A 21,856-nucleotide genomic window follows, 5' to 3' on the forward strand; every position below is an offset into this window, starting at 1 on the left:
AGGCAGATAAATCAGCAATACCCTTTATAACAACATTCCCTCACAGGGAGTGTGAAACCGACACACACACACACACACACACACACACACACACACACACACACACACACACACACACACACACACACAAACACACACACACACACACACACACACACACACACACACAGGGTGAGGCCGATCCACATTCCCGTGTCAGTGCAGAAACTAAAGATGCTGCTGCAGACTTGTCAAACTGAAGATTTGGCCTTTATTAAGATCCAACCAAGGGCAGGAACAACACAATGAACACATACAGTACAGAGGCAGATCGTACGCTGCCTCAGATGTGGTTGTGACAAAACAAGGGCTGACAATGTTGTTGAGCGGCACAGTTACGCTTTAACCTAATTACCAGTTTTGCATTTGAACTTGGATGAGAAACTCACACTGTGTGTTTAAAAAAAAAACAAGCTGTATTCAAATGTTTCTCATGACAACCTGTAAAACAAGATAAATGTGTTCAGCTGCCACAGGAGCAGTTACTGCAGATTTGTCTCCTTCTAGTGGGAAGATTGAGGCTGCAACTGTCCGCACACAAAAACCTGCAGATACTCGCAGTACAGTCCCATTTCTGCGTCTCCAAGACTGAGTCAGAATACAGTTCACTTTCAATACACTCTGTCCAGACAGTCAAATGTTTAATGTTTTGCAAATGTTTTGGCATGTCAAAACAGATATCTGACATTGAAATAAATACAGTAAGGAAATAAGCATTTACAATGTCTGCTCTGTTATCAGCATATTAATTACAAGTCCTATTTACATTTTGAACAAACTGATTTGAAAGTGAATTTACTAATGATAGGTTCACCTTTTCAGTTCTATCTAAGAACAGTACTCATATGCCAATACGCATATTAAAACAGTTCATTTCCTAAAGTGATCCTGATGTAAGTGATCGGGGACTAAATCTACAGTCTGCAAAAATGCATCAAGTTCAGCTGAAGTTAATATGAGGCTTCAGCAGTCTGAGTTAGACAAATCAAGTGGGTATCTTTCAAAGTTAGTCTTTTTTTCCAAGAATACCTTCGCTTATATTTTTAAAATAACCTCCCACAACTCTATAAAGAAGCACAAGTTCACAGAAAATTTAAAAGGATACTAATTAAAAAGCACAAATTATGTAATCCAACATCAAAATTAGGCCTTACCCTTACATGTCGACATTTGAACGATAACAAAAAATAAAGTTGGTCTTTTTTGAACCAGGTTCCCTTGTTTTGCTTCTTCAGAAGTGTTTCCTTACTGAGATGTGACACAGTAACACAAATGGGGAATTTTAAACACAAAAATATTGTAACTTTGGAAAATATTGTTTGAATTATCCAACTCAAATCTTGAACTTCAGAACTCATTTATGTAAAGAACAAGGACTGTGGATTTTGTCCCTACATTGAAACTGCATAAGGAGGGGATCTTTTCATGTCCAGGAACAATTACAGGAACCAGAAACAGTTTCAATCAGCATATGGACATATGAGTCTTGTTTTAAAGGAGCCATATCATCCATTTTCTAGTTTTCTGTTATTTACATACAGTTATGATGTTAAATATCTATGTAAAACATGGTCAGAGTTCCAAAACTTTAGGTTAATGTATGTAGAAATGCTCCCTGCAAGTCAAAAACCTGCTCCGAAGCTGATGTCGGGTCACCTGGCCATAAACTATCGTCTATTCTGTTGCCTTGGTTGCTAAGATTGTTGCACTTCTTTATTCTTATCTACTAACATAATTTGGATGAGATTCTGGCTTGAACAAGTCCAGATATATTTGAGAGTTTTTGAGTAAAGAACCAGAAAATGTAGTAAAATCCTACAACTAGAGTTTATTTTGTGGTGTGTTGACGCAGCTTCTGAAATCTAACCAAACAGAACAGAGTGGGCTCATAAGGAGGATGGCTTTTAAGAGACAGGAGTAAAAACAGTCTATTTTAGAAAGAGGCTGAACTGAGAGGCTGCATAAAGGATTAGTATAAATAAGGAGTTTTTAAAACTGTAAATCATGCAAAGATGTTCCTGTAGAGCCCCTGATTAAAAATATAGACTTGTAAATATGTATATGGCCCCCTTTAAGGTAGACTTTAAAAAACGTGAACCTATCCTTTAACTTTTTTTTTTTTTTTTAAAGTGTAGAGATTGATGGCAGTAGCCATAATTCCTCAACAGTCGCTGTCTGAAACACAGTTTAGGCATCAACAAAGACACAGTGATGATGAAATCACATAAAAACTAAACATAACCTCAAAGCAAATCAGATAACATTTCATCTTGTAACATATTTATCATGCAGGCAGCACCAGTCACATATGTAGCTTTTCTGTAATGTGTGTGAATGTGTGAGTCAGTCAGTTAGCCTGCGAGTCAGTTTGATTCAAGCTCACTTACAGTTCATACATTTTCAGTTTTAAGAATATAAAGATCCTTCTTAAGTAACCAGCAAATATAACAATTGCCTTTATGCAAATATACATATATTCACACCTACTGAATGTATTATGCAAATATACAAATGCTGATTGCAGCCAAACGCCTTTGGGTCTCCAATATCCACTTTCACTTTCCACCCTCAATGCCTGGCCTGCTGGACCTGGCAGCGATGTCACAGGGGTCGAGGGTCAATGTCTCAGAGCTCTGTCATCAGGAGGGCTCTTAGTATCTTCTCTCTGTCCAGCCTCATTTCCTCTCCACTACAGAAATAGAAACATACAAAACCTGATGAGTTTCAGGACACTGTATGTCTGTTTTTTCCTTTTTCAATCTCACAGAGAACAAAATATCTTTTCCAAGACAGACCTGGACAAAAAGGCAGCATAAAATATTTTTCAAAGCTAAATAAGATACAAACAACAGAAATAGTTGAGGACAACCATCACACACTATAAAAGTAGAGCTGCAATGATTAGTGGATGAATCAGTTAGTGAACTGGACTGACTGAAATCGAAGTCACTTTTTTGAGTCGCTTGGAGCAGTATTACACCCATTAAATCCTCACTTTAATTTGTCAAATACTTTGCGGGATCACTGGAGAAAGGTTTTAACAAATATAGAGCAGAGCAGAGGTGTGTTACCTGTCGTTATGGGCAGCAAGGTAAGGGACCAGGTGAGGAATGGAGCTACGGTAGTAAGAAGGGGAGAGGTGGGGAGAAGGCGAAGGAGAGAGACAGCACGGACTACCCAGTTCCAGTGCTGGCATATTATCCACCTGGAACACACATTCACGTATACACACACAAAGACATTCCTCTGTTTACTTACAGATAATGCTGAGAGGCTGAATTAATCCCACTATGAGCAGAGTGTAGTTCACTGAACAAATGGTTTATTTAAGGTGTGTGTGTGCATAAGTGAGAGTTACCTGTGGGTATATAGACGGCTGTATCTGTTTGTCCAATGAGCTGCTGGAGCCTGACTTTGCCATACTCTGGGAGGAGATGGCTGCGAGTGCTTCTGGTAGATTATCTTCATCTTCATGGTTACTGATGAAAGTTGAATTGAGAGAGACAAAAATGACTTTCATGACCTGCGGACTGTTCTGAGCAAAATGTCATTTCCAGAGAGCGGAGATAGCATTACATGTGCTTCAAGTACCCAGTAAAGTATTCATTTACAGAGTTCAATTTTCCTCTTACAAGAGCTCAAGAGCTGGTTGGGGCCACTGCACTTCAACAGCAATCAGAGGAGATGTGTACTCACAAGCTGAACTGTCTGACCAATCGTTTCCTGCGATTGGTGCCTGTGTTGGCTTTGGGTTGGGGCCTCTCTGGCGTTGGGTTGCGCTCTTGCCGGTGGGGCGTTTTGTCTGCAGTCAGACTGGATCCAGCTGAGTCTTGAGACGAGCTCTGATATCTGAAGATCAGAATCTTCACATTGAGAATTTGTTATCAATACACGTGCAGAAAGATGAGTAAACATGTAAAGAAAGGGTAGGGGTACTGGCCTGTCATTGAGGGTCTCATTTGAGTTCTTTCCTCTAGGCGTTGTTGGAGGTTCCTTCTACAGTGTGGAGAAGAAAAGGATGCAAATAATGCAATATGTTATATATGTATAATACTATGATGTCATCTGCTCATAGCATTGTATAATTATAGATTTAACACTTACAAATATTCACTTAAATCATTTTATAATGAATTATAAGTTCAAGTATCATAATAGTTAATATTGCTGGTCACACACTGACATTTTTTTTATAAGGATCACAGTGTATTATAATTCTTGTAGTTGTATTACATTATGATCATTTTATAATGCATAATAAACACTTATCACTTCCTGAGTTTTTTTAGGAAGTCACTTGTTGATTTACATAGTAAAGTAAAATATGTACAGGTACAGTTGAAATGTATTGTTTAGAGTGAGTTTTCTGGGGAAACACTACATAAGTGACAAGTTAGTGACATGTAAATGTCCATCATACAGTTGTTCACCATCACAAAAGTTGTGTCAATTTGGAGTACCCAGTTAATTGTCTGTTACAACAAATAAATTAATTTTACATTTTGTGTTGTTCTTGCATAGATTTAATATTTTATTCACCTAACTTAAAGCAAACAATGACCACTACTACTGACTGATAATGAGCTTGTAATGAATTATATTTTCCTATACTTCAGGAATTTCATTAAATCTAATTAAATCATTCTTAAAGTTCCCTATGACCACTTGGAGTTACATAATGCACTATAAAAGTGATTACAATGCACTATAAAATGAATGTAATGCATTACAACTATGAAAACTATAGTGCTTGCAAAAAAATTATGGTGATACTTGACTATATAAGTCATCAAATAATGTTTTATAATGTGCCATGATTATTATTATTATAACGCATAATTAATATTTATGAGTGCTTATAACTATAATCATAGAGTGCTATAAGCATTATAACACATCATAAGTATGTTTATAATGCATTATAGACATGGGTGTCATAGAAGGCGTTACCCTATTAGTTCACAGCAGGCTACACACTGTGTTAACTGGGTCTTTGTTGCTCACCCTGAAAGCTGCTTCCATCTGGGCCTTGAGGATGTTACACTTAAGGTGGTCTGGGAGCATCGCTGGGGAGGCAGGAGGGTGGAGAGACTTTTCTGACAGCTGCTTCTCATCTCCCTGCCAATGAAACACAGAGAAAGGTGAGGAGAGGTTTGGATAAGATCTCACTGTTTAAGCAGAACAGGAAATGCAGGAAATGTGTCTGACCTTGTCCATGTTGACGTGTAGTGAAGGCCAGGGAGGAGAATCACTGTCCGACTCCAGAGCCTTGAGAAGAGACTGAGAGATCTCCAACTCATCAGCTGGGCAGGGAGGAACTCGACGTTCTAAAACACACAAGGTTAAATGAGTAAACAGACACACTGTAGGCCATTACATAGAAATGAAGTTTTACTGACACTTTTGATCATTTAATATGAACAGACTCACTGGGATAAATAATGGGGGTTGATGTGGGAGAGACGGTGAAGCTAGTACCTATATGGTCTGTAATAATGCTTTATGTTAATGTTTTAGAAGACAGAAATACAGAAAGAACAGAAAAACAGTATGAAAGAAAGGAAACATACAAAAGAAAGGTGCAGTTCATCCAAAACACAATAAGAACTCCGAGAACTCTGCTTCATGGAGGTGAAACTCTGGATAACACATAACTGGTTTTTAACAATATTTTGTACTGTGAATATAAAATTGCTTCGAATGCAAACAAACAATGAGGTGACAAAACATTATTTCTGCAACAACACATGGCTGTTAAGTTTTTCAAATGTTATTTTACAATATTTTAGCACCACAAATTAAATTCACCTGCACTGTATTGGAGTGACAGAAGAGGTCTTTGCACCACTTATTTCAAAACCTGACCAAATGTAGCTGTATGGTTAAATAACTCTGAACACTGAATTACTCTATTGTTAAGTGGAAAAATGGGTTTTTCTTTTGATTTGGGTGAACTGGCCCTTTAACAAAACAGGCTTCCAAGCCAACGTGCAGCATTGAACATGAAAGAGCATTCAGTCCAAACGTATCACAGATTCACAGACACCAACTGTTTGGACCATACTCACTGTTCTTGGTGTGTGTATGGCAGAGCGTGTCCTGGCTGTGTGTGTGGCGACGATGATGGTGGTGCATCTTGCCAGAATAAGAAGTCTCATTCTCCTCAACGCTGAACTGATGGTCTGTAGCGGGACCGCTCAGAGGGTAACTGAAGATGACACATGCAATCAAAACAGACCCCCACCCCCAAAACAAAAATGCCATTTAAAACGGCTTCCTCCATTTTTCTAGCAGCTGTAACGAAGCTCAGAACAGAAGATCATAATTTACTGTCTAATCATTCCAACTTCATGACTTCTACCATCTCACTATAGATGTGCAAAAAGACTATCTACCACTGTTATAAGTGGGATAAGTTCAAAACACAACACACCAAAGAACAGATCTTTGCCATTTTTGTAATTATAAACATTACATTTATTTGAGAAACCACAACATCCTTTAAGGCATAGTGTGAATATTTGGGTAAACATAATAGACTAAAAGGCACACTACAACAGCAAAACATCGGCCACATTTTCTGTAAACAATTGGTTGATTTAATAAATCCATAACCTGATAGAGCATTAATGCAAAAGTTATTGAAAACCTCATGTTGAAAGCAAAATCCCAGATAAGGAGGACTCTAGTGCACGTTTCTCACACTGAACTATATACTAAATATAAAGCAGCTTCATCCCTAAAACCTGCATACAGTATGTGCAGGACTGGACCCCCATTCACCTTTTGAGAATTACATCATTCAGCAATTGCATCACTTTCTCTAATTAAAGTGATTATGTGATAATTTAGCAAAAGTCAGAAAGTTTCTAAGGCATGAAAGAAATTGTTATCTCCAAGGCAGTTTTGAGATCTTGCATCTTAAACATATTATGGGATTAAAACACCAACCATGATTACATGTAAATGTCCACAAGCAAACTGAGGCACAAACGGATTAAATCTTATTTGTAGTTGCGTCCTAGTGGTGTCTTTTAGTCCATGATCATGATATGGTCCTTTGTCCTTTTTTTAAAGATATAACACATGAGGGGAGACGAATGGATGAAGGTGGAAATGATGATGGTGATGGAGACAACATCTTCGGTGAATCCATTGTCAGAGCTTCTCTCTTTGCGTTGCCAGTCTGTGTTAAGTGTCAGTTTTAAGTGTCAAACAGAGGTCAGAGTGCGGTCATGACTTTGTCCCTGTAAACCACGCTGATGGATCCTGGGAAGGTGCCGCTGGTTCGCTCCGGGGCAGGAGGATGACTGGACACGGGACTGGCAGCCTCAAGAGGAGGTCTGAACACACACACACACACACACACACACACACACACACACACACACACACACACACACACACACACACACACACACACACACACACACACACACACACACACACACACACACACACACACACACACACACACACACAGACACAAGCATGGAGGCAGACAAGACAGACAGACAAGCAGGCAGACGGGCAGGTACAAACAGACATATGAGGCTGATGAGTGACAAGAAGTGTGATGAAAAACAGATAACATGGAGCACCGAATGCACGAGATGAGTGACTTTGTCTAAAAATAGAAAACTTGCCCTTCAGTCAAAGTCTGATCAAGGTCCCCCTACGACAGATGGTACACACATCATCCAGGAGCAAATTCACAATCACACCCTCAACACTGAGTCATCTCTACAACCACACTCTGCAGTCAGCTAACCCTAACCCTAACCCTAACCCTCACCCTTACCTGTGAGGAGGCGTGCGTCCAGAGGGCTGCAGGTAAACTGGGGGTGTGAGAGCAGGATGCTGCGGGTGCCACGGCTCGTGACCAATAGGAATGTTGTGCTGGTACTGGAGGGGAGGAGAGGATTGAAGAGATGTTGAAATTAAATGTTGTTGCAAAGGCGAAGCCAGATCAGTGTCTGCTGCATGTCTGCGTGTGCATGAAAGTGGGTTATCTGAGGCCACTCACCGGATGTAGGCTAGGATCAGGGCTGGCGTGAGAGCTGAAGAAGAATGACAGTAATAATTGATAGCAGATTAAGAAACTAAACAAATAAATTGATTCATTGTTAAATCTACATGGTGTGTGTTTTGAGCACAATACCCTTAGATGTGGTGGAAAACCCTACAATCGTCTTTTTCCTTTTACAAAAGGATATTTTAATAATAATAATAATAATACATTTTATTTGTATAGTGCTTTTTTTGGTACTCAAAGACGCTTTACAGAAGCATGGGTGGAAAAAAAACACAGTAAACAATGAATTAAAATAAATATAGAAACAATAAAGTACACGTAAAATGAAATAGCACAATAAAACGCTTGACGCGGAGGTGGGTTTTGATCAGTGATTTGAATGTGGGCAGGTCAGTACAGTCACGGATGTGATTGGGGAGCGAGTTCCAGAGGGAGGGGGCGGCAATGGAGAAGGCTCGGTCACCCCAGGTCCGGTTTTAGTGTTACGTGTTTAGTGTTAAGATTATCCAGGCCGCTATGTGGATTAAGGTCAAGGTTAGTGGATAAGGAGTGAATGTAATAAATGGAAAGTTCTCACAAATACAATAATATGAATGTGCATGTGTGTTTTAGGTATATCTGTGGGTGTTTCTGCATGTCTGGTTTACCTGATGTGTGGTGGCTTGGCTGGAGAAATGGTAACTGAGAGAGAAAAAGAGAGAGAAACATGATGTTAGTGAAGAAGAGGAGAGAAAGAGAAAGCAGGACTCTGTATCTTTATTTATCTGTACTTTGTAACACGGAACACTTAGTATAAGTCTGCTTTTTTTCATCCCCAGTCTCTTTGCATAGATGTTATTACTCTGGCACTAAGCTGTTACAAATATTTGAATCTTCATTCATTTTTGTATTCCAGGGTCTAATTGCTGTTCAGATCTAACAGATAAAAGGCATTTGGAGTAAATACAGTCTGCCCTAGATCATTTATGTAGGATAGACGCATGTTGATCAAAGAGGGTTTGAATCATGGAGGAGTGAAGTACTGCAGGAAGGCGACACTTGAGTCTGGCTTAAGAAGGTGACGCACTGTCTTATAAAGGAATTTATTAAAGGACTAATTACACATTTTATACAAAAAACATGTTGATGGGGCTACACCTCATCCTTTTCTCTAAATGAATAATATGTTCAAAGCTAACATTTAAATAGTCTAAACTGGATTAAAACAGCTATACAACTACACAGGATGTGACCTTTAACGATAACATGCACAGACACACATACAATAAAGGCAGACACAGGTGCTGTTAGTCATCAGTGCTTTGTACAGTACTTGCTGATAAGACTCACCTTTACCCAGTGAATGTGTGCGGGAGGGGTAACGCTTGCTTGGCCTTCTCTCAAACGTGCTGGCTCGCCTCAGTCTGCCTCCATGAGTGGCCTGGTACTCTGTCTTACCACTGAGACAGACACAAGAAGGGGAATATTAATTCAGCTAGGTTTAGGTCAAATATTACAGCTGTAAGCAGCAGAGATCAAAAATACTGCAGTTTACCCTGAGTAACAGGGTTTACACAAAGTGTATTTGGATGCTTAAATTCATTTAAAGGACCAGTGTGTAGGATTTAGTGGCATCTAGAGGTAAGGTTGCAGATTGCAAACAAACAAATGAATACCCCGTCTCTCACCCCCTCCCTTTCAGGAGTGTAGCAGAACCTATGGCGGCCGCAAAACCTGCAAAAAATGCAAAAGGCCTTCTCTTGAGCCAGGGTTTAGTTTGTCCATTCTGGCCTACTGTAGAAACATGGCGGTGCAACATGGCGGGCTATATGGAAGAGGATCCGCTCCCTAAGGACTCATTTTCAAGTAACGAATACACAATAGTTCTTATTTTCAGGTGATTATACACTAATTAAAACATACTTATGAACATTATACTCCATTCTGGCAATAGATCCCCCTAAATGCTACACACTGAGCCTTTATTTTCATTCTATTAAAGTTTTAAATGATCTATTGTGCCACCGTCAGGGAAAAGTGTTTGAAATGTATCACTGTGTTTGAGACAGAATCATTGTGACAAGTTAGTGAATGGAATAATGTAAATTGAACACAAAACTCATTAGAGATATGAACATGACAGAATTCACATTTACACAAGTTTTGAATCTCATGTTTTTGATCTGTACATTTTTTATGTAATCAATTGCTTACTCGTTTCTTTTATCAACAGACTATACATTTTTAAAAAGTTGTTAAAAATAAAAGGTTAGGAGGGCCCTGGTCAGCAAGCGTTGTCTTTGTTGGATGTCATACCCATCTTTCTTCTCATGTTTCCTGTCTTTTACTTCACTATCTACTGTCCAATAAAGGCAAAAATGTTAAAAACAAACTAACTAACAACAAAAGTTAAAGGATGGGCTAACATCTCTTCAGGTCTTGAAACAACAGTCAGGTGCCTTTTTGAACATTAAAACATACTGACCCTTAAGAGATCCCTTCTAAAAAGCAATTCAGTGTAAGTGATGGGGGGGCGAAACCCATAGTACACACTCTGTACAGAAACATGAGGCTGAGCTCGTCAAATTAAGTGGATATCTTCTAAAGTCTGCCAAGAGTCTGTTTACCGCAACGTTCCCTCTTTGTGTGACTATCTCTGCACTGCAGCTTATTACATAAAGAGCAATTCTTTTCACTAAAATACTGTACATTTCAAAGAGACCTGTTTGATTCATAATCACATTATGCAGAAATCTGCAGGGAATGATTACAGGAAGCAAAACCTGTTCAATGTTCAAATGGTCACTTTAACATTGATTTAAGACACACTTGAATACAATCTAAGCTTTTCCTTTAAAGGTAAGTAACATGAGTATGGTTATTATACTCAGGTGTTCCTGTTTTCACTTCAACCACCTGTAACTCATCTAGTGTTGATCCATTGTTTTACCAATGTAAAACAGACTTTATACCACTTCTGACAAATGACAGGAAGCGCCCTTCAAGTGTGAGAATTTGCTTCGACCATCTCTGATAATACTCAGAAGAAAACAAACAATATGAGAGGAATATCTCAGTCGCCATAGGAACAGATCCATGTAACCATAGATACACTGTAACCATAGATACAAAGGCTCTGTTTTATGTGACACACTATTCCCCATATGCTGGTACTAGAGCTGGTCACAACAAGATGAGCAAGCCAACTTGTATAATCCTTCCTCAGTACAGTTTCAGACGTCAATAAAAGTAAATGAGTGATGAGCAGGTGCGTCTCTGAGCTCTACCTGAATCTGAAGCGAGACCCGAGACGCGTGAAGTCATTTTGGCTGGCTTTGCCTGTGGCTGGCTGGCGTAGCCGGAAGAAGGCGTGGCTCTCCACGGCGCACTTCCACAGGTGTTTGCAGGTCTTGGAGCTTGCCAGTTGGAACACAAACGTATGCTCCTGCTCCCGGCCCTCCACAGTCAGAAAACAACCAATAAGTCACCTCGCATCTGCATTTGTTTGTGTATGTAGACATGTGTTCACGACAAAATACAAACCTGATCGTCGTCCTCCACCACGACCAACGTGAGTCGACTCTTTTTAAAGTCCAGCCGAGTGATTTTGGGCCTGGATAACACACAAAGACACACAAAGACACAAGAAAACCAATAAGTCTGTATTAGTACTTCAAGTTTGAGTGTTATTTAAAGTACTTGATACTCCAGATCTGTACAGGCACCAATACCGACCAAATTAAGCAGATCATTTATTGGGCATGAATTATCTGTATAAATACAGTTTTTATTAAGTAATTCATTCAGCCACAGAATTAAGGAAAAAGATGATTGCTGGATTGCAACTATTCAATTATTTTTTCAATTAAATGACTAATCGTTTAGCCTATGAAACATCAAAACACAGTGGAAAATACTCATCTTGATTTCCTACAGATGTGATACCATGAAATATCCTGATTTGTCTGACAAACAAAAATATTCGTATATCAAATATTTTGCCTTTTTTGCTTAAAAAAATTACCTAAATTGTCAAAATAGTTGCTGATTATTAGATAGGCTAATTGATTGACTAATCATTGCAGCTCTAAAGCACTGTTATGGGATCGGTACTATGTATTGAAATGTTGGCAGTTTTTCATTTCATAGTTTAATAGGACATGATGATTAGAGAAGCATTTGATGTACTTACCAGAAGAAGAGGCCAATTTTGTTGGAGCCCTCAAATACCAAGATGCCAGTGGGAGTGAGACCTAGTGCATACTCTCCTCCATCTTTGCCCTGAAGATACAACACACACCTTCAGTTCTCACAAAAACACACATTCGCAATGCAGTGACGCAAAAAAAAGAAGACACACACACCTTAACAAAGTGCATATCTACTCCGTAAAGCTCCAGCCACTTGCATTTGTTGAGGAAGGAGATCTCTGCTTGAGACGGGCTCTTTCCCCTGACGATACAAAACAAGACACATGTTGAGTTCTCACAATAAAAACATCACCTCCTCCGTCACCTGAGCTCTGACACTGTGAAGCAGCTTGGTCTGAAAAAGAAAACTACCAGTTACAACAGCATGGCCTCTACTGGTAATTGGTGTTAGCTCTGAGGGAAATACTGAGTGAGAAACCTTCTGGCTGCATCTCTGACTCAGTCTCAGTCTCAGTATTGTGTGTGTGAGAAGGACTGTGTGAGATGTGAACTTTGTGTGGCTTTGTCCTTGTGTGGCTCCGTCGGCTCTGTGAAGCGCAGCATATGTGTACGTAATCTAATCCGAGATGGGAGCAATCAGACCGCGGCTGGGTTAAATACTGCCCGGAATCAATCAAGACCCTCCAGGGATTAATCCCTTAATCCTTCACACACACACACACATACACCAGTGCGGGCAAGGCTGAGGAGGAGGAGGAGAGAGTGGAGGGACAGTGAAATGAAGACGCGCTTGTAAGTGGAAATGTAGGCACTGAAAGCCAGCAGCGCACTGACTTGATTTTCTGTTCAGCGTTTAGCTTTTTGCCCCAGTTGTTTCATCCAATGAGGAGATAAACCGGCTTGGGTCAAATTGCGGGGACAACTGGACACCTTCCAATGAGCTGCTCTGACACAGTAAAAAGTATCCCGCATCCTTGATTTTAGTCCCATTTTGCGTGACCATGACATGTCCTCAATAAAGCCCGACACTGAATCCACGATGGCTCGACAACCTGACATCTCACCTAAGGTCCAGCCACCTGCCGAATATGTCCGCCTCCATGGCCTCGCTCTGTTTAGGAGTGAAACGAAACTCTGACACCAGCTCAGGAGAGTGCTCCAAGGGGTCGCAGTCTCCCAGCTCACCTGGATGATGATGCACACAAACACACATCATTTCAGTACAGACCCACCAAAAACAAGAAATTCAGAAACACATAAACATATCAGGAAAGCGGCACGAGAGGTGATGTCTCTCCTGACATTTCCTCTTTGAAGTTGCAAATTCTTCCAACAGCTGCAATCCAGTATGACAGCATGCAGCTGCATACTAGAAACTCATTTGAGACAAGCAATTCACAGTGAATATTGGATTAATTTTTGTAAGATAATGCACTTGTAAACATAAACTGCTTTTTAAAATTGTCTTGGTTGGGACATTTAAGGACAATTTCACATCTGGGATTTTGCAGGCTTCCTTTTCATGCAAGGAAACAGGAAATACATACTGTACTTTTCACAGCATCCACCTCTGCTTATTGTTTGATTTTCTGATGCCACAGATCATAAATTCCTTGCTTTAGGACAACTTATCTCAAATCTTGGGCTTTGAAGTAAACGCTCAAGACAACAATAAAGAGTTTCAAAAGCTGTTACTGCTCACAACTACACCATTATCCAAACGATAAAAACATCTTTCATGTTCTGTATCTGCTAGTTGATTTTCATATCACATGGAAATAAAAGGGAACAACATCCTGAAAATCAGGAGAAAATCTGTCTAAAATCTCACAATATGCAATAAAAAACAGGTAGCAGTGATGTGAAACATACAATTCGTACATGATGGGCTAAAATACATGAAACTACAGGAGTGTAGTTGTAAACATACATTTTCTTAATAAGGTTGTGAAATCTACTTACTTTGTAAACAATACGATGCCAGCTCTACTGAGACTTCATACGGACATTTCAATCTGAAGAGAGAAAAAGAGTGACACTGCTTTGGTGAGCTGAGCTTCACACACTCTCAACAAATCAAAAACACTGCCCTATCCGTGGTGTGATGTTACATGTTATCATGTGTTGGAGAGACATACAAGTGTCTGAATACCCTAGACTGTGTGTGTGTGTGTGTGTGTGTGTGTGTGTGTGTGTGTGTGTGTGTGTGTGTGTGTGTGTGTGTGTGTGTGTGTGTGTGCGTGTGTGTCAAGGAGGAGAGGAGCAACCTTTTTCCTAAAATAAGCAACCCTCTGCTGTTCCTGATCTTCAGCTTTATAATAGAGCTGGACTCAGGGGATCCGTGGCCCAGATAGAGCCAGGAGGAGAGAGAGGGGGTAATACACTATGTGTGCGTTTGTGTGTTTTTCTGGATGCATGCTTGTGTTTCTGCATAAGAAACAGACTTTACTGTACAGAAGTCCCACAAACTCTCATCTAGGTGACCTGTGTGTACGCTCCCACAGGTGAGCGTGTATCCCAGGTTGGGAAATGCACAGTTTCTCACAAATGAAGAGGAATCACCAGAAAATGACTGATGAGAACTTGTTTTGTCCTTGTGAGGAGGGAAATTTGTTTGAGGGTGAAGAATCTCTTCTGTTCCAGTTAAGGTGAAGTCAGATGTAGAGTCAAGGCTTGGATCCAGGAATGAATATTCATGAAAGCATTAAAGGACATATTGACATTGTTTTCTGTGATGGTCTGTGTTAAAACAATGTTTATGTGTCTACATTTATATTGAAACAGTTTTTGCTTCCTACTGTTCATACTGGTTATTTTAAGATTGCTTCCTAAGGCTGCGTTAAGACCGACTTTAGTCCTGTGTGTAAAAATGAACCGGCTCATTTATTTGAATCGGGGCATTCTGCAACACAAAGGCTGATATGGATGTTTCTATAATATTTTATGAATGACAACACTGTAAGATTTATGATTTTTGACCTCCTGTCATTTTCTATGTGATTAAGGTCAGACATACCTAAATTTCACACACTGATAAATATTCTTGCAGTAAGCGATAGTGAGCAGGACTTTTTCTCATTTTTACTCAAGCTGCAACGTAACTTGATACCATCCAGCAAGACGTTTGATGGTCAATCGCATACATACATACATGAACGCCAAATTTCTACTGTTTACCTCACCATTGTCACAAGAAAAGATCAAATAATTGCCACTGTGATAACTCCTGTCTCTGCTGTCCGGGATTTTGTCATCTTAATACTCCACCTACGTTCATCCCCTCTCTCATAGCCATCCATCCTCAACGTCCAGTACTTTCCTCATGTCAGTAAACCTTTGTTCACATACATGACAGAGTACTTGTCTATCTAGCTTTGAGTTTTTAGGAAAGCTTGTTGTACAAGCCATTAGCTTTCAAACTCTCTCAAATTGTATCTCTGTAGTCTTTGTGCTAAACTACGCTAATCTGTCCTCTCATCACTCAGTTTATTCCAAATTCCAAATGTCCATTACTTTGAACAGCAAAAATATATAATATATACTGTATATTTATGCAATATATACCATTGTAGTATGTGTGTGTATGTACAATATGTATGTTTTCAATGCTGTATGTCACATTTGTGAGTATTAACGATGACAATGACTTACTTGCCAGATAAGATGTCTTGTCGAAGCTGCAACACAAACAGATACCTGTTGGGGTACAAATAAAAACAGAGTGCAAGAGAGCATAAATCAATTGATTCACTGACGTTTTCTCATCTCTGACACATCATTTGTTTTACCAAGTCTCTGTCCATTTGGCCTTGATTTAAATCTGCCCACAGCAGCAAAGTAATTAGCCCTACATCCCCTTTGGACCTCATCACGGGGCTCTGGAGAAAACTGTGTGTGTGCATGTGTGTGTGTGTGTGTGTGTGTGTGTGTGTGTGTGTGTGCATGTGTATGCATGTATGTGTGTATAAGAGAGAGATTTTTACCTTGTAAATTCCTCACGCAGGTTATTTGGCTCTGATGAGTAAAATTTCACTCTGAAGAACAGTCTAAATGGTGGCCCATCTAAAAGGAATAAAGACAGAGGGCAAAGTGTGAGAAAAGACTGTGTGTGAGAGTGTGTTAGTGTGTGTGTGCGTTAGTGTGAGAAAGACAGAAAAGAGGAAAGGAAAAGGATGGAGAGAGATGACGAGAAATGATGAAGCAGTAATCGAGTGAACATTAATTCAATGGAATCTAATCTTTTTTTATCTATTTTGTCTCATTCATTTGTTCCTTCACTCTATTCTGCTCATCCACTCCATCAATCACATTCAGACAGGCCACAAATCTTCATTCACACATATTTACTTCTACCCTCTTTCACTTGAACATCAATCAGACTTCCTTCACACTCCTGAACTACTACTAGTGAAGAAAAGACGAGCAAACAAGTAGAACAACATGTGTCTCTCTTCCCCTGCCAGCACCATTCATTCCCCCTGTTACAAGCTGGAGAGCAAACAAGGGTACGGCTCCTAACACACATGCTAATCGCCATGTAAACATTTGATAATGCGCCACCTGCTCCCCACTTACCTGCTTCCACATGCACATTCAGCACACTGCACATTTCCTCCACACACAAGTTTGTCTAATTAGAAAAACACCCTGACTCAAGCTTACCTTGGATCTGCTTCTTTATAAGCTTGGACATATCCAGCCAGTGCTGAGAGAAAAAAATAGAAGGTGAGAATGAGTTTCAGCTTGTGGACCACAGTGACAAAAATTAGGGTGTGTGTTTGTGCATGTCTTTTTATCTTTGTGAGAACCAGTTGAAAACCAGCAGTGTGAGAACATCTTGGGTTAAGACTTGGTTTGAAGGTGAGGGTTAGAACCCGGTTTAGGCTCAGTTTAGGGTAAGGATTGGGTTTAGGCATTTAGCTGTGATGGTTATGGTTAGAGTAAGGGGGGCAAGGGAATGCATTATATCAATGAGGGTCCTCACAAGGATATAAAGACAAACGTGTGTGTGTGTGTGTGTGTGTGTGTGTGTGTGTGTGTGTGTGTGTGTGTGTGTGTGTGTGTGTGTGTGTGTGTGTGTGTGTGTGTGTGTGTGTGTGTGTGTGTACTCACTGAGATTTGGTCTGTGTCCATGTACTGCAGTCCAAAGTAGTCTGTCTCAACCAGATCTATGTGATACATGATCTGGTCAAAAAGGTCCTGGCCTTTGGACTTGCTCTACAACAGAAGAACAAAAGGTGAATTATTTTTTCTGAAGGAGCATTGTGTGTGTTTGTGTTTATTTTTATCTTCTCTGTTGTAGTAACCGGATCTTCTGCTGATAAATTGAGTCTTAAAACCGAGTAAGGAGTTTCACTGTTCAGGTGGCTGCAGATTTTCCGGTGATTTAGGCATGAAAGCGAATTAGAAAACAGACCTGGTGTCTATATCAGGAGCATAATGACTTGTAGTGGACATGAATGTCGCTGTTTGTCCGTGTGTGTGTGTGTGTGTGTGTTTGTGTGTGTGTGTGTGCGCGCTTGTGCACATCTGGGTCAAAAGGAGAAGGACAAGCCTCTGAGGTAAAGGCCCTTTTTTCAGGCCTTTGTCATTGCCGCACATGTGTAAGCACACTTATGCCCCAAACTTTATCTGAACAATTTACGAGCAGATGTGTCTCACCGCCTCTTTTGAAGACCTGACCCGAATTTGCCCCATATAACACACAGTGGGTGGGTAGAAAGATGACAGCCTTGTACTTTGGATCCTGATAACCGGTCTAAACTTCCTGGTGAGTGCATGAATGTGTGAGGAAATCAGTGGTATTAAGGGATTGGGGACAGGAAAAAAAAATCACCAGAACAGTCTTGTTCATTCTGCAGCGTGTAGTTTAGAGAAGCTGATTGAAATCACTGCCTCTATCACACGCAATCACTATTTTACTGTTCCTGTTCTACCTTGTGTTTTGGTAATATTCAATCTGGAGTGGCAGGCTAATGAGCTTCAGGCGACTGCAGCTCTGTTCAGTGCACCTGTGTCACTGCTTGTGGGAAAACACGAAGACATGAGCAAACTTGTTCCAAAACACCCGTGACTAAGCCGCCAGTATGACGAGCCATGTGTCATTTTGTGCGGTTTATTGGAGCTGTGATACCTCTAGAAGCTGTGGCTTTTGCGTTAGTGCTGTTATCTCCCTGTAGGACAAGAGAAAGTCTCTCTGCTCCGATACTCCACTACACACACCAGCCGGGTGCTCGGAGGTGACGCACGCACGCAACAGCTTCAGTGACACACACAACCTTCAAAATGAAAACATCTTACAAGAAGGCACTTACGCATGCATGCCCACACAATCGCTCATCATCCCACCTACCCTCCCACACACACACACACTCGTAGTGCTCGTTTGTGGCACAAAGTCCCCATAGAGCTAAATCAGATCAGGGACATGGGGAATAAAAAAAAAAGAAGACAGAGAGACATGGATGGAGCGCAAAAAGGAGGAGATGAAGAAGGAGAAGAAAGGGGGGGGGGCGGAGTGTGAAAGAGTAAGATGATGAGCAAAAGAGCAGGCCACAGAGGGAGTGTAAAAGAAGATTAAGTGGGAAGATGGCGCAAGGAAGAGAGAGCCAGGGGGACAGCGGAAGAAAATCAGATAGAGATAGAGAGAGAGAGAGAGAGAGAGAGAGAGAGAGAGAGAGAGAGAGAGAGAGAGAGAGAGAGAGAGAGAGAGAGAGGCAGAAAGTGAGAGGAAGAAGTGTAAGAGCAATCAGGAGTGGGCAGCTTCAGGTCTATGATCGTTTAGATTTTTAGATGAATTGGCAGATCATAACACCATCTGGAGTTGCACCTCTTACTGTAAAGGGAAGAGACACGCTCGTATACACTGGCAGATACTATGTAGGCCACTGTGACACTACAGGCAGCGAAACAGAAACTTTTAGTAAGGTTAAACTGTGTCTGCATCAAACTCCAAAAAGTCACATTTTAGACCAAAGACGTTTTTTAAAAGGTCGATTTGAACTTGTGATGCAACTTGGGTTAAACCATTAAATGTCAAAAACTTGCCAAAAAGACTGCCCCAGGGTGCAAGGAGAGGTCTTCAGATTGCTAATTTTGTCTGACTAACAGTCTAACACTTAAAGCTGTAAAGCAACTGATTAAATCCTCTCAGCTGAGAAGCTTGAACTGGTGAAGACTGTTGATTAATTTTTGGTCAGCCAACAAATCGATTAATTGATAATTGTTTTCAGGTCTATTGTCTTTTAACTGCATATTTGCTGACAGAATGAGGTTATAAGAGGATGTTAAGAAACAAAACCATTTTCTTACTATCTAACCAAAGTTGTGTTCAATCTATTTGACAACTTTTTAAATGAGAAAATCAAGTTTCCACACTTCAATCATGTGATGCAGTTTGTCCACACTACCTGAATTAAAACGGGGGTTTGTAGTAAATTGAAAACAGCTCTGCCTCTATAGGACTTAATTACAGTTTAGTTCAATATGCCTGTCATCTATTTTGCACGGGGACTCCTGGAATCCACTCAAGGTCCCCGCGGGGTCCCCAGGCCACACTTTGACACCACTGATCTAGGCTACCACCTAGTCCTGCGCTTGTTTACACACTCTGCCGGCCAGTGTAAACACACAGAGCCGCAGTCAGCACACCGGACAGCCCTCAGCGCACTCACAGGCAAATCCACATTGACGTCCGAGCCGTCCAGCAGCAGGACCCTGCAGGTGATGGTTGTCCGCGCCGTCCCGGCAGCAGGGATGTGGACCGACGCTCCGCCGGTCACCACGGCAGGCGCGTGGACGACCTGCTGCTGATGAGCCATGAGCAGGGGGTTCCCGGTCATCCCTCCTCCCGCTCCTCCTTTACCGTCCCGCTCGTCCCCCTCTCTCGCCTGGAACCGGCTCCGTGACCGGCGGCTGAACGTCCGGCGCAGAAAGCCCATCATCTTCTTGATCCACAGGGCGAGGAGGTCCGCGCTGTGTGCGTGAAAAGAGCCCCACCGACCAGTCGGTGCAGCCGGGGTCCTGCTTGTGCTGCCGCCGCCTCCTCCTCGTCCTCCCCGGGGCGAGGAGTCACTCAGCAGCCACGGAGGAGACTTCAGGGCTGCCGATCAGTCCAGTCGGCAGCAGCGGGGAGACTCCTGCCGCATACTAATGAAACTCACACAAATCGACCACCGAGGCGCCAACCAGTTGATTTCCAGTCATTCGTTGTGGTGTGAACGACAGGAGTCTCTCACGGAAGCAGCCCTCCTCCTCCCCCTGTCCTGTCCTCCTCTCCCGTGCACCTGCCTCCTGTCTCTCTCGCTGTTGCGCACCGACTCTAAAATCCCGGAGAAATCCCGGCCGACGCTCCGCAGCGGGAACCCCTGAGTCACACGGTCCAGGGGAGGAGGGGAGGAGGAAAAAGTCTTGTCACCTCTGGACCGGACGGTGCTCGGTAGCTCTTCTTTCCACCGGCGAGCCGAAACTAGTCTACCTCACAGGTAAAAGTCAACCAGCGAAACTGGACAAACAGCATGATCTGCGCCTGCGTAAAAACACAGCGCAGAACAAACTTCTGCTCCCTCACACTGGCCGACCCATCAGCGCCGGTGAAGCAGCGCCACCTGTCTGTCATGGGTCCACCCAGGGAATACAGACCATTAGCGGTTTCCAACATGCGGTCCAGGGTGTCCCAGGGATCGCTAAAGGGCTTCTAAGAGGTCTCCAGCCTTCAGTCTCTCTAGAATACTTCTCACATTTTATCAATCTAGTGAACTGATTTTTTTTAACATCTCCACACTGTCACGAATAGTGGTTTACACACACTGAATTATTTACTGTTGGGATACAAGTAATCACATTTAAATCTATTGAAGTTAAACAATACAGGAATCAAGGTGTGAATTACTCTCATGAAAATGATTTTTATGACATGCCATTTTATGAAGTATAATTTCAGAATTGTAAATCAGCAAAACCTATTTCCAAACACACACAAGTGTTTTTCTTATAAATCTGAAGTTTCCACCTCATCTTTACACATAAACACACTTCTTTGTCTTCTTACACAAGCTGCATGAAATTCTTTCATATGCAGCAACTTCCCCTGTCACCCAGCCCTGAAAAAGAGGGTCCTGTGTCTTCCAATCCCTGAAAAAATTTGCCATGTGGGTGTATTGTCCATTATTATTTACATCAGTATTTACAAACCAGGTCTTTGCCTAAAGTATAAACACACAAACCCACATAGATGTACACTTCATGGACAAAACTGCTCACAAATGTGGAGTTTTGCACATTAATCAGGTTGTTCTGGATGTTTTGATCTAATGTATTAGTGAAATGAGATACTGCACCTTCCCCACACATATTAGGCTCATTAGTGCATTTTAAAGACTCCACCAACTCCACATGCCTGCATTATACTGTGCTATTATGAATAAAGGGCCGCAGTGAAACTGACAATAGGGATTGCAAAAATATCATAGCTAAACTCTGAACTAATTATAACACCCTGTAAGTATATCATCCTCATGAACCTGCAGATACTGCAATACTCAGCAATATTAGGTTGTGTCACAGTATCTTCTTTAAAGCCAATATTTTGTCATAACCAGACAGTCAAGGCTGATTTGTGATGCTGAGATAGTTGTGCTGACATGATGCCAGC

General features: G+C 41.3%; 1 protein-coding gene across 1 annotated transcript; it reads right to left on the minus strand.

The window, feature by feature from the left end:
* Positions 1-342: 342 nt before the first annotated feature.
* On the minus strand, positions 343-21,122 carry epb41l4b (erythrocyte membrane protein band 4.1 like 4B). Its single transcript, XM_062421732.1, has 23 exons — positions 19,878-21,122; positions 17,317-17,421; positions 16,867-16,909; positions 16,188-16,266; positions 15,856-15,900; positions 14,167-14,219; positions 13,269-13,389; positions 12,418-12,505; positions 12,246-12,334; positions 11,597-11,666; positions 11,341-11,510; positions 9,404-9,513; positions 8,722-8,755; positions 8,066-8,099; positions 7,841-7,944; positions 6,108-6,247; positions 5,248-5,366; positions 5,044-5,157; positions 3,980-4,035; positions 3,736-3,888; positions 3,398-3,518; positions 3,111-3,244; positions 343-2,728 (listed from the first exon to the last, which is right to left on the minus strand). Exons 1-23 carry the CDS (start codon positions 20,145-20,147, stop codon positions 2,665-2,667), a joined length of 2,316 nt encoding a protein of 771 aa, XP_062277716.1. The 5' UTR covers positions 20,148-21,122; the 3' UTR covers positions 343-2,664.
* Between the last annotated feature and the right edge of the window lie 734 nt (positions 21,123-21,856).

The sequence above is a fragment of the Scomber scombrus genome, chromosome 7 (genome assembly GCF_963691925.1).
Source record: "Scomber scombrus chromosome 7, fScoSco1.1, whole genome shotgun sequence".
In the NCBI taxonomy this organism is placed as follows: Eukaryota; Metazoa; Chordata; class Actinopteri; order Scombriformes; family Scombridae; genus Scomber; species Scomber scombrus.

Coding starts and splice junctions, on each gene's coding strand:
- epb41l4b (XM_062421732.1), bottom strand. CDS start 20,147: ATGATGGGCTTTCTGCGCCGGACGTTCAGCCGCCGGTCACGGAGCCGG. Junction 5,158..5,247: donor TACACGTCAACATGGACAAG/GTCAGACACATT, acceptor TTTCATTGGCAG/GGAGATGAGAAGCAGCTGTC. Junction 3,519..3,735: donor TTGGTCAGACAGTTCAGCTT/GTGAGTACACAT, acceptor AACTTTCATCAG/TAACCATGAAGATGAAGATA.